This window comes from Mixophyes fleayi, chromosome 10, assembly GCF_038048845.1.
Source record: "Mixophyes fleayi isolate aMixFle1 chromosome 10, aMixFle1.hap1, whole genome shotgun sequence".
NCBI lineage: Eukaryota > Metazoa > Chordata > Amphibia > Anura > Limnodynastidae > Mixophyes > Mixophyes fleayi.
In genome coordinates, this window is record NC_134411.1 from 45,057,025 (window position 1) to 45,069,615 (window position 12,591).

General features: G+C 38.2%; 1 protein-coding gene and 1 long non-coding RNA gene across 2 annotated transcripts in view; one reads left to right on the top strand and one right to left on the bottom strand.

The window, feature by feature from the left end:
• LOC142104148 (uncharacterized) overlaps nucleotides 1–4,968 on the bottom strand; it is a 46,326-nt gene extending 41,358 nt beyond the window's left edge. Inside the window, exon 1 of the long non-coding RNA XR_012679519.1 lies at nucleotides 4,772–4,968. This is a non-coding gene — a long non-coding RNA (uncharacterized LOC142104148). The remainder of the gene's footprint in view (nucleotides 1–4,771) is intronic.
• Nucleotides 4,969–7,173: 2,205 nt separating this feature from the next.
• Nucleotides 7,174–12,591, top strand: part of FOSL1 (FOS like 1, AP-1 transcription factor subunit) — a 9,173-nt gene continuing 3,755 nt past the window's right edge. Inside the window, exon 1 of the mRNA XM_075187524.1 lies at nucleotides 7,174–7,381. Within this exon, the coding sequence (XP_075043625.1) occupies nucleotides 7,229–7,381 (153 nt within the window). The 5' untranslated portion in view covers nucleotides 7,174–7,228. The remainder of the gene's footprint in view (nucleotides 7,382–12,591) is intronic.

Below are 12,591 nucleotides of genomic sequence, written 5' to 3' on the forward strand. Positions count from 1 at the left end.
CCTATTATTAGTACAGTATTAGTTAATATTAGTATTAAGGTGCAACATTGTATGGGATATATCCTGATCTGTAATCAATTCTGATTTATGCTTTAATAGTAAATTATGTGTCATCACCATACACAAATCCCCATATACATACATATAGGCTCCTATATGTCATTTTGCCTCGAGAACGTAATTCAACCTAATCATCCATAAAATTGTTTCATAACTTCCTGTATTCTACAACAGTTCTATATAGCACACCCGATTCACATTCATATTTCCCCATATAACAATTCCCGAATACTTTCCCTTTCATTCCCTGTAACAGCTGGCAATTACAGGCAAGCTCTGCCTTTCCCAAAAATACCAGTCTCGCCTCTGCCCCTTTAAGACAAAGAGCCCTGTTAGGTGACAGTGAGCTGAGTCACAATTACGGGAAATTAGATAGACACACGTGATGGTGAGACAGCAGAAATAAGACAGCTGGGAGCGGTGGGGCTAGTGTGAGAGTATCACAGACACAGAGAATAGGGGATTGGTTTAGGAATACTAAGAGGAGGGAGTCTCTTAAGTGTGGCCTCAAAGAAGAATTTGTCAGCAGGGAAAGTAGGGGGAAAAGAGAGAAAGGCTGAGAGAATGGGTTTGAATACAGTGATCTGGTTAAGATCTACAGACAATAACCACTCTTGTTAAAAAAAAACGATCAAATCACCAAAACATTGCTTTATTAACCCCTCATATGCCTGAAATCTACAGTAATAATTAACCCTTCACTTTAATTAACCCATTTTTTGTAAAGAGCAGAGGACAAAACTGATTAGTCTGTAGTAGTGCTGTTGTGTTAACATTTCTTCATAAGTAATTCTACTTAGAGATCCCTGAACAACCAGCAAAGTCTACAGAACTATGTGTAAACAAAACTTAATTTTCTTTATTTTTAGCCACGTCTAGGAGGATGGAAAATGCACTACAGTAGGTTATTTAAATTACCATAGACGTTAATAAAAGTGTGTATAAAATGTGCTGTGAATGTAGCCTGAAACTAAAATGATTGCATGCAACAAATGTTGTGGTTTAATTTTAGGCTTGGGGCCACCTGCAGGGACAACTGTAGGGGACAGTTCTAGGAACAAGGTGTGAGGAAGAAAATTTAGATTTTAGCTCTAAACGGACCAATTATGTGACTTTGTTAGATTTTAATACTGATACTACACTATAATTATTACCTTATTTTTCATAGTATGAATTTTTAACTATTTCACCATAGGCTGCAGTATTTTTTGGGAGCAGTTCCATGTCCTTGGAGCATCCCTCGGGGTTTGTTGTGAAGGCAAATGGAGCTTCAGACCCAACCTTGCCAGACCATAGCCAGGGTAAAATGACTGCAAGAACCAGTAGCTTCCTACTGGTCTACGTGGTCACACGTGCCTTAGAGCTACACTGGTGACCGAGATTCCTTTTGGCAGCCCTCCATAGATGGCATGGCCACGACACATACCCCCTAAAGTAACATTTCTGCTCCCCATCCCCCACACTCATATAGTAACACATTGCCCCCCCCCCCCCTCACCCCTGTAGCAACACATCTCTTCCACACACCGCGCCCTGTAACACACATTTCCTGCACATTACTTACCTACCTTGTGGTGAGCACAGTGAAATTTAGTGGAATGAGACGTTGATTATGTCTCACTCATGGGACTCAGCTCTACAGTAGTACTAGTGATAGTCTGGCAGCAAATCAGAGTGCAGGTCGTTCATTCTGATTCACTGGCCAGACCTCATTGATGAATGGCTAGGTCTCCCTGTGTGTGCGGGGGTGGGCTTTGTGGTATTTCTGTCCCTGGTCTCCCTGTATCTGTCCTGCTATTTGTGTGTTACTAAATTATTTTGAACGTACAAGAGAACAAAAAGTCAGCTGCTTTGATAAGTGCCTCAACCACCCATTGAGGACTTGTCATTTTAAACAAACTATCAACATGCAGACAGCTCTCTACAACATTTACAACTCTTCTGCGGCAGTCACACTACAAGTGGGTCAGCAGTTTGTTGCATAATATTACTACATAGTAAAAGTTGGTAGTGCAGCAGTCCCTTCCCCCTAAAATGGCAGAGGAGCAGGCAGTGTGAGTGGGAGGACGGATCTCAAGCTGTAATCTTTTTTTAAGGTGATATCGCTTAAACCATTTTTTAGGTGGGGCCCAACATGTTCGTATTCAGTTGTTCTGGGACCCCAAAAGAGGCAGTTCATAATTTAATGTATTGCATATCTGACAATAAGAGCATCCCAAAATAGATTTTGGGATCCATATAGGGTTCTTACCCGCACCTATGCCTTAAGGCAGGCTTGGCTAACCTGTGGCACTCCAGGTGTTGTGAAACTACAAGTCCCAGCATACCCTTTCCAGCAATAAGCTGCTATATATTGGCAAAGCATGCTGGGGCTTGTAGTTTCACAACACCTGGAGTGCCACAGGTTAGCCAAGCCTGCCATAAGGTAAACGTAGATATTGTCTGGAATAAAATGTCACCTACTCTACATAATAAGGATAGTAGAAGTCACCATCTACTTCCTTCCCCTTCCATAACATCACTATATTCATGCATTTGACCTGAGGCATTGTGTCTTTGCATGATCGTAGAACTCATAAGTGAATATCAACATCCTTTTATTACATATTAGACAATAATATAAATCATAAGTTTATATTGAATTTTAACTCCAGCACTGCATACTGATGGCATGCTCTTGATATCTGGATGTATTTTTTCTTCACTGACAACTGTACATTTAATTTTTAGTGAAGCATCCCCATAATGTCCTCTACACACTATAGTTCCAGGTACAATTTCTAGTTAAAAAGGCATTTAATACAACTTTTATTCTGTTTGTGAATTAGCCATGATCAGCTCAAGTGGTAAAGAATTCCCCAAGTTAACCACTTAACCAATAAAGAACCCCTTCTTCTATGTCCATGGTGAAATTGTCTGTTCTTAATTAAATAGACTATTTTACAACAAATAGGGGACAGAGCTACAGACAGAATGAAAGAAGCCCAAAGTGGTCATGTCTCTGGCAATATGCACCTTAATAGTTGGCAAATTAAATACTCCATACTGTGTCCTCCTCCTTCTGCCCACATCACTTCCTCTTACTTTTACACAAATGTATATTTCATGTATTTTCAAAATACAATATTATATAGTATTATATGAGATGACATATTCTCTAGTGTTCGTGTTGTAAGAATAATATAAGTCACCAAGGAGTTCCAAGACCAATAAAAAGGTACTTAGTATGTGATCTTTTGCCTTCAAATGGCCATGGTAATCCTTGTTGACTTCTAATATACCTATAAAGCACACTACAAGATACAAGATCCCCGTTATAATCTGCACAATACAATACATAATCCTGGATATAATCAATTGCGTTTTAGCTGCATAAAGCTACATAATATGAGAAATCATTAAAATTTGCACATCTGCATTACATTAACTAAACGAAGAGAAGGCCTTACTAAAATCACTGATGATCACTATTATAACAGATGATGAATGGACCCAATATATTGCAGATGAGTATGCTAACGTTAAATAATAAAGATATTGTAACATTATTCAGGTATTAATTGCACTGGGTTGAGAAACCACCACACAATAATGTTTGTGTCACACCAGTGATTTTCTGTAAGTGCGGCTTTTGTAAGGAGAAACATTGGATCTTGATTTTCAAAGCATATCATTTGCTGCTTAAAAATCGCATTACAGAAATGTTCAAGCTTTGGCACATAGTAGAAAATTAATATTCCCTGGAAAAAAACAGGGCATGAGAGCATTTTGTGTTCTGTGTAACACTGATTTCAACTGGGCAACCTTTTTTTTTTAGAGATTTAATCACTACAGATGCAGGAGGCAGTGTGGATGACACTTTGATAGGAATCCATTTATTTCATTGTCTTAGCAAAAACATTTTGTTAAGAAAATGCCATACTGAAACACAAATCAAGGAACTTGAAAGTGACGTAACTTTGAACAGGTGATAATAATCAGTAATTTGTTTGAGCAATCACTCATTTAAAAGATTAATGTATGTGCAGCTGTGTGTCGTAGGGCTCACTGCGTAGATGTAGATATATATATATATATATATATATATATAGGACCTCACTTAGAGTCGGACACAAAGTACGTTTAAGAAGTGTTGGAGTGGGAGTGTGCCGCAGCTTGGTAGGGTATTACGAGTGTCAAGCAACCCCAGTTGCGTCCCACTCTTAATACTCTATCGAGCTGCGAGCAGTTCCTGCAGCCAGCTAACGCTCGCGCCACCAAATTCATGCCGCACAGCTTTGACATGTGTTGCATCTGTACCTCACTGCGACTAGGATGCATTTACATGGTCACGCCTTCAAAATTCCGCGTTCCTCCCATTCTCTCGTAGTGAGTCGCAAGTGTTAATTGCGTCCAAGATGCAGGCGGATTTCTGCACATGCGTGGTAGTGCTTTTTTGTTGGATGCGCCTAAAACGGAGGTCAATAGTATTCGAAGTGGTGGTATGGAAAATATGTTGGGAATGCAAATGAAGGGAGTTTGATAGCTTTACAGTCAAAGCAGTAGGAAAAGTGACAATTTAACATGCCCACTACCTGCCGGCCTGCTTTCACTATATATATATATATAAAGAGGTTTCACTTCTCCATTTCAGAAACAGATGAATATATTTTATATATGCATGCTATACATATCATGTGAACACACACTCTGAAAAACACAGTGAATTTACCTGACCCTTCCTTGATTCATTTGTTGAAATCCAATGGACAAAGCTGTATATGGTTCAGAACAGAAGTCCCGGGTTCAGTCAATTCCCTGGTGAGAGCTCTGCTGAGTATGAAAGTGGAACAAAGTATTGAAAAGCAGTTAGTAAGAGGGAAGTGTGGGAGCTGAGAACTGAGTTGTACAGTGAAGTTGCCCTCTGCCTGGTCGGGCTTCCCGCCAAGAAGAAGAGTATATATCACTCTACCTGTTCACGAGGAAGGTTTGGTATTTCAAGCACATACTGGAAGGTTCATTGGTAACAGAGTTGCTTTAATATTAAGGGGTTGTTTATGTCCCAAATCCGGAGTGGTTATCTTGGACAACTGCAAAAATAAATAACTGAGGGCTTCAGGTAGAGTTGGGCTCAATTTCTGTCTAAAACACAGACATGAATTGCATCTGTTTGTTGATCCAGATGCATCTCAACTGATCGCCATCATTATCACTTGGTAATTTACACCAGTGGTCGAGCACCCATAAGTTTCCCATCTCCTGACAGGTGCAAGTGCGCCTGAGTTTCAGTCTACATAAGTCACATGTGCCCAAACATGCCCATATTGTATTCAGGCTATGATTACATGCCCTTTCCTTCCACAATTCTGCCTCTTCAATCACAGGATGCCACAAGCCTCCGTAAGTGCAAGTTTACCTACTCTGTCTGGCACCTGAGATGTCTCCAGCAATGTGAGTGTAACTATACTCGTACCAATACCAGGTTTAGAGACGCTAACAGTCTCATTCACAGCTGAAGGAAACAATTAGAAGCCAGTCAAATTTCTTATTTTGAATTTCTATTCAAACACATTCACTAGATACGGCTTAATTATTGCCTAGAACACTCAGCACTTGAGGTATTATTGGAGTAAGTGCAAGAAGCGACTCATTCTTCATAAAGCAGCAACTAGTGCTTTGTGCGCAGGCGCAGAAATAAAAAAGCGTATTACATGCAGTATACCGTACTTTGCGTGCGACTCTACATGACCCCTTGAGTGTCTTCAGATGTCTGGGATAGGAGCATTCTGTCTACCTTAGTGGCCTTTCAATCTAATCTGGGTATTGCCCTACTGCTGCTCAGCTAGAAACAGGCTTCATCATCCTTGTACCTGTCAATTAAGAATAAAACAAATATAAAACAAACATTGTACAATGTCATCTGGTAGCAGCGCCCCCTGCTGCCCCTCCCTTTGCTGCCCCCTGCCAAACTGCGCATGCTCCTTGACGCCTATTCTGATCCCTGCTCTTCTTCAGAGTGGAGATTCTCAGGTTAAGGGAGAAGGCGCCTCTGTCTAAAAAAATATTTTTTGGGCACAGACGGGCTGGGGGTGCACACCAGTATGTGTAGTGAACTCCTGCCGCACTTATTGGGCTTAACGTGTGTCACTGGCTGTACCTGCTACTGACTATTAGGAATTAACAAATCAGTTCAACAAAGAAAAGTACATTCTTTGCTAGCTATCACCTGTGTTGTATATTGAGTATGTCAGTTTTTGCTAGAAGCTATGATCAAGTGCAAGTATCTACAAGACATGCAGTTATCAGGGCTGCATATATAAAAATGAGAATAACTTAATGGTGAATAACACTATATTTTAACTCTATTTCCCTGAGTTATGTAGAATAATGTGATTTTCAGTTTGATAGATAGAGATAGATAGATAGATAGATAGATAGATAGATAGATAGATAGATAGATAGATAGATACATTTACTAATTAGAATATTAACTTAATAAATATAGATAAAATTAAAGAATAAATAAATATCAATATTAGACTACGGGCATTAATGCTTATTACGGGAAATTAAATGTTTCAGATAAACTGAATATCCATTTATACTCATGAAAAGATTATGAACTATTTCCCATAAACTCTGAGAAAAAAAGGTCACTGGAATAGTAAAATGTATTTCAGAAAATAAATAGGAACCTTTAATAGATAAACAAGCATCATTTCCCAGCAGTATTTTTGTCTAGGTGTCTCCGTAGTTATATAATTTTACCTATAGTTTCCGTTCCACTCTGGAAATAGCAGATTTAAAACAACAGTCGCTTCTAGCCGAGGGCTTTCCTTTCACTGAGGAAGTATGCCATAAAAGGGCATGTACGTCATCACGTTGGGTAATCCCGAGACCGTACCAACTCAACGTTCAAGCAGAGGGGAAACAAATTTGTTTTAACTTTTTGTTGAATTAAAATTACAATTTAGATTTTATATATAGACTAACTTTCAAAGTAATTTATTTGTTATCATTGTGCTTCATACAAAAAGGCTATTTACTGAAGTATAACACAAATATTACAACGTATGATAAATTGACTTTCACCTCTTACTTTTGAAATGAGTCCCCATTGATAAAAATGAGGCAGCATAGATTTGTGAGTCAGTGTGATTGAGACAGAGGAGGAATAAGCTTCCAGACCATGTACAGAGACTTTTCTGGGACTTACCCTCATCAAGATACAGGGTGCAGCAGAGGCAGTCACAGCCCTAGTAATCCGGGAACTACGCAAGTGTTTGGAGCCATCGGAATGGGTCACAGCGTTAGATCGATACCTCCTGAGGATAATCAACAAGTGAGTTCCTTAATATTAATATAGAATTACATTTTATTGATAAAGGATAAGGCATCAGCTCTTTAAATTAAATGTGACATGTTCTTTTATGTGTTTGTTTCATGGATATGTATCTTAATCTAAATGCTTGCTAGAGTATTTAAAGTACATAAACACAAATATACCTGTGTGTCACATATACGTAAACAAATGTATGCTAAGCCCAAATATAGTATAATGTAGGTATAAAAGTGAAATGTGCACATTAGTAATTTGATCATGATAAACTATGTTCATAGTTTAAAACATGCTAGTCTATTACCTATATATTAGTCTATACTGTTATAAGAGAGCATTTTTATAATGAGCACTGTGTAATCATTCTGATTATATATTGATAAATAATGAGTGGCATGTTATAGTGATTTATAGTATCAAAACATTGATGAACACAACTTTATGATTCCTAGTGTCAGTGAACTATTCCTAGTATCAATTCGCTGGCTATTGTACTGTATAATTATTGTATTAATAAAAGTATGATAACATATCATATTATAAAATGATACTGTATAGCCATCTCCTGATACTGTAAACCTTGCACTATGTAATTATTATGTTGGAGATAGATGATGATGATGATGATGATATGCTGAACTGCACAATGATGCTGAGTATGAACATACGGGTGTTAATCTGAATGCACCCTAACAATACTAAGTATACACTGCAATAAATAATAATAATATAATATTAATATGATGATTATTTAGGCTTATCTGTATACCATATAATGTAATACTGTAGGTTACAGTGCTTGTATTGTAACAAGGACCTAAGAGGTCTACCCACCTCCTATAGACCTACAGGTCAGACAGAAGACTTGGTAGTCATCAGTGATCAATGGATCCTGATTTCTAGCGATGTGTTGACAGATACTAATATACATCAGATATGGAGGTAAATGTATCAAGCTGGGAGTTTCCAGTGGGTTTGAAAAGTGGAGATGTTGCCTATAGCAACCAATTAGATTCTAACTATCATTTTGTAGAATGTACTAAAATAAATGATAACTATAATCTGATTGGTGGTAATCGAGTTATTGGTGCTGTAAACACAGACACTGTTTACTCCTACATAATTATTCCGATAATGAGCAGAGGGACATAGAAAAAATAACTACTTACCAGTAAAGAAACACAGAGGAAATCCGATGACAGGACATCGCAACACTTCCAAATGACGTCAGTTGTGTGCATTACTTGGAAATTTCGGCTTTTAAAGCGGCAACGCAGGGACCCAGGTAAGTATTACTTTTATGTTAGGGGTTAGGGTTAGGCCACTTTAAAAAAAAACAAAAAAACAGTCGCGCATGCAACTGACGTCATTTGGAAGTGTCAGTGTTTGCAGCACCGATAACTCGTACTACACCCAATCTGATTGGCTGCTAGAGACAATATCTATACTTTTCAAAGTTGCCAGAAACTCTCAGCTTCATACATTTACCACATGGGGGGTCTCATGCCATTAGTCAAGAGGATGATTTTGTTGGAGGAGGTAGCATTGAAAGCTACTTCTAGAGATTGTGTTATGGAAACAATTGACACAGACCCATCTGATAACTGAAGCTGTAATTTATTGGAACACCAATTATAATCTATTATATATCCTGCTTTCCATAAACCACCATAGAAAAATGATTGTTCACCTTCTGTAATCTGAAAGGAATAGGGAAACTCTTATTTTTTTTACACAAATAACAAAGCTGTTTTGGTAATTTTATATGTAAATCCTCATTTTGTTCTCTCAAGCAAGTCAGTTATTCACCACTTCTAATTTTCCTGTGAAAAAGTAGTTATGACAAGGGTCATTACTTACAGCTTCATGTGCTAGAAGGTATCTGACTCATTACTGATGATGATAATAACATTTGGTACAGAATGTCCTAAATGTGTGTAATGCATAATGTAAAAGAGTCACTAAACAAGTATATACACATAGAGAGTTTGCTAAAATTATGAAAGAATACCAAATGTTGCTAATGGGCTACATTTCCTATGTTGGTCTGCTGGCATGCCAACAGCTGCCCGACCAACAATATATTGCTCATAGAGTTGTTATTGTACTCATATACATATTAAATATTTATGAACAGTTAGATGTGCAAGTACAACTTGTCATTTTTAGTCAACATCTTCTCACACCCAACAAGAAGAAATTTGGAAGAATTTAACCAGCAATAATTCCTCACCCCTGTGTACACTTGCTCAGTCTTAACTCTGGAATTCCCTCATTAAGTCAGTAGTTCTAGATCTAACGCTGGCCAAATTATGTCAGGGCCGGGGGCAGATATATGTTTTATTTTACAATTTAGTCACTGTAGTAAGCAGAGGGCAACATATTTTGCTGCCATTTCTAGGAGAGGGGAGCAGTCCTGGAATATTAAAGTCTATCTACATGTCTACCTGTGGTAGGCACACTTTAATTTTACCTCCTCAGTTTAAAGGACATCGCCACATTCATAAAACTAGTTAAAATTATTTTATATGTCCAATTTTATAATATAACATGTATGTTTCGATTAAATGCATCTCTCACTCAAGATTTACTTGCACTGTGTCACATAAAAGGAAGGAACTGGTGAGATCACTGTAGATGAATTCCAGACTCATTCAATGTTTCTTCCTAGCAGCTTTGAAATTAAGTTTCCTTTTCTGAGAAAGTGTGACTAGCGAGTGAGGATGCCCAGTTTCTAGATACTGAAATGAATGTAGTACAATGTACTACCAGAACATCAACGATACTGTTTGTAATGATGTACACATTGCACTGTACACTGCATTGATGTTCTGTTTCTATAAAGCAATATGACAACTCCCACGCTAATGATGTGGGAGATTCATTTGTGTGCAGTCATTAGCTGAGCACACTATGCAGGGCTGGGGCTACTTGATCCAGTTCTTTGGGGATCACTCTGTCTGCGTTGGCAAACTTTACTGATATCAGTTTTGGGGTCCTATTTATTAAGCCATAAATCAATGCGAAAAATGACTTTTTCCGCATGGTTTATTCAATTCAAAGTAACTGCCCCCTGACCAACATTGTTGTGTGACAGAATCATTTAGCTTATGAGTCACTTTTACCTTTGCAGTCTGGCTGGACCGAAATGCAAAATGTAGACTTAGGGCTAGATTTACTAAACTGCGGGTTTGAAAAAGTGGGGATGTTGCCTATAGCAACCAATCAGATTCTAGCTTTCATTTATTTAGTACTTTCCACAAAATGACAGCTAGAATCTGATTGGTTGCTATAGGCAACATCTCCACTTTTTCAAACCCGCAGCTTAGTAAATCTAGCCCTTAGCATCATGTATTAAACTCCCATTTTCCCATAGATTGTAAGCTTGCGAGCAGGGCCTTCTCACCTCTTTGTCTGTTTTACCCAGTTTGTTTATTAGTTTACTGTGTTTGTCCCCAATTGTAAAGCACTACGGAATATGTTGGCGCTTTATACATAAATGATGATGATGATGATGAAATCTCCTATCTAACAAAACGTGGGATATATCACAGATATCTTCTGCATTAGGCTAAGTATTGCTTTAAACTGCAGTTCCCATAATTTTCAATAGAGACTGCGATTCTAGGCCAATTTAACAAGCTGCAAAAAGCCTAGCTTTTTCAGAGCTTGACGCCATCTGAAGATGACGTTAGCCATGCTACACTTTGGAGGGCATTGCAGGAGAGGGATCTTCGGATTAGGGTGGCAGAATTACAAGGGCCTCAAGCTGCCCATATGTTTATCACTTATTTTATGTAAGCCTGCTAGGATTAAAAACATATATTAATTTAATTACTAGTGTTCTTTGGGACGTTTGGGAGAGTGCTTCAATGACTTTCTGCGTATTAGTGGATTGGGTGCATGCAGCATAGCAAAACTGGTTTAGGGGGCACAGTTCTGAAATCTGGGCTGCCATTGGAACTTAATAATCTGCTGCCATTAATGTAAAGATTATAATAGCATATTGCATGGTTGTTCCGAGTCAGACATCCTTGTCAGTTAGTCTTCATTTCAGTAAGGACACCATTCTTTTTTTCATCCAAACTAATACCATAATCTTATTATCGATCTCATATTATCTATTTATTTATAAAGCACAGACGTTCTATGCAGTGCTGTACATTGAGGGGATAATGACATAACATAACAAACATATTACATACAATGACCTGGAACAGAAGGTATATATGGTCCTGTCCAAGCTAGATAACCGTTTAAGAAGTGTGGGGAACACATGATACATAAGATAGCAGTAAATATTTTATTTGCTGGTGAGAGAAATGCTAGTGGCTAGTGATAGATAACAGCATTATCAGCCTCCAATATAGCATTTATGTGCAGCTACCGCTGGTGTAGTACGGTTGGAACCAGGAAAAACAGCAGAAAGTGGAGGCATGAAAAATTAATCAGTCACTGTAGAAATTTTAAAATAAGAAGCTGCTGGCCGCCATAACTGTCCTTTACCATTTATCATAACGGAGCGTCCTTCCTCTGCTGGTTCTAGAGAAGGATTTGGCTTTAATGCTAGACAGGCACTCTTGTGGTTACCTGTCAGTTTGGAGTAGCTGTGTGTAGCCCAGTGTTCTTCTTTAGCCTCATGCTCACTGCTGGAAATAGAGCCAGGACACTTGTTCCCCATGTTCAGTGGCAGCTTCTCCTTGGTGTGATGACTCTCCTTGACACCATCACAATCATCTATCACAAATATAAATCATCTACAAAATGTAGATGATTTTTATTTGTGGGAAGATGATAATGCGAATGGGAAAGCACCGAGCTGATCTAAAGTGCTGCCATCTGCAACTGTAGACTGCATGCCACAATCTATCGACTTGCTTATACCTATCTAGCCTACCACGTACCAATCTAGCTCATATCTGTCTTATATCTATCAGTCTCAAGTCGATCTATATGTTTTACATTATGAATAATTAATGTTTTACATAATGAAATTGTTGCACTTTATAAATGTTCTGATATTTGGAACACACAATATTGATTATCACAAATAAATGGTCTGTTATCTCCACATTTATCCTACAGAAATCAAAAGCATGTTGATAAATGTGGTCAGACGACCACTATCTGGCTGTGTGCACACTTCTCATCCGACCACACTAATAGTAACATGGGAAGTGATCTTGCTGCCTCTCTACTTGTGTGCAGTACAG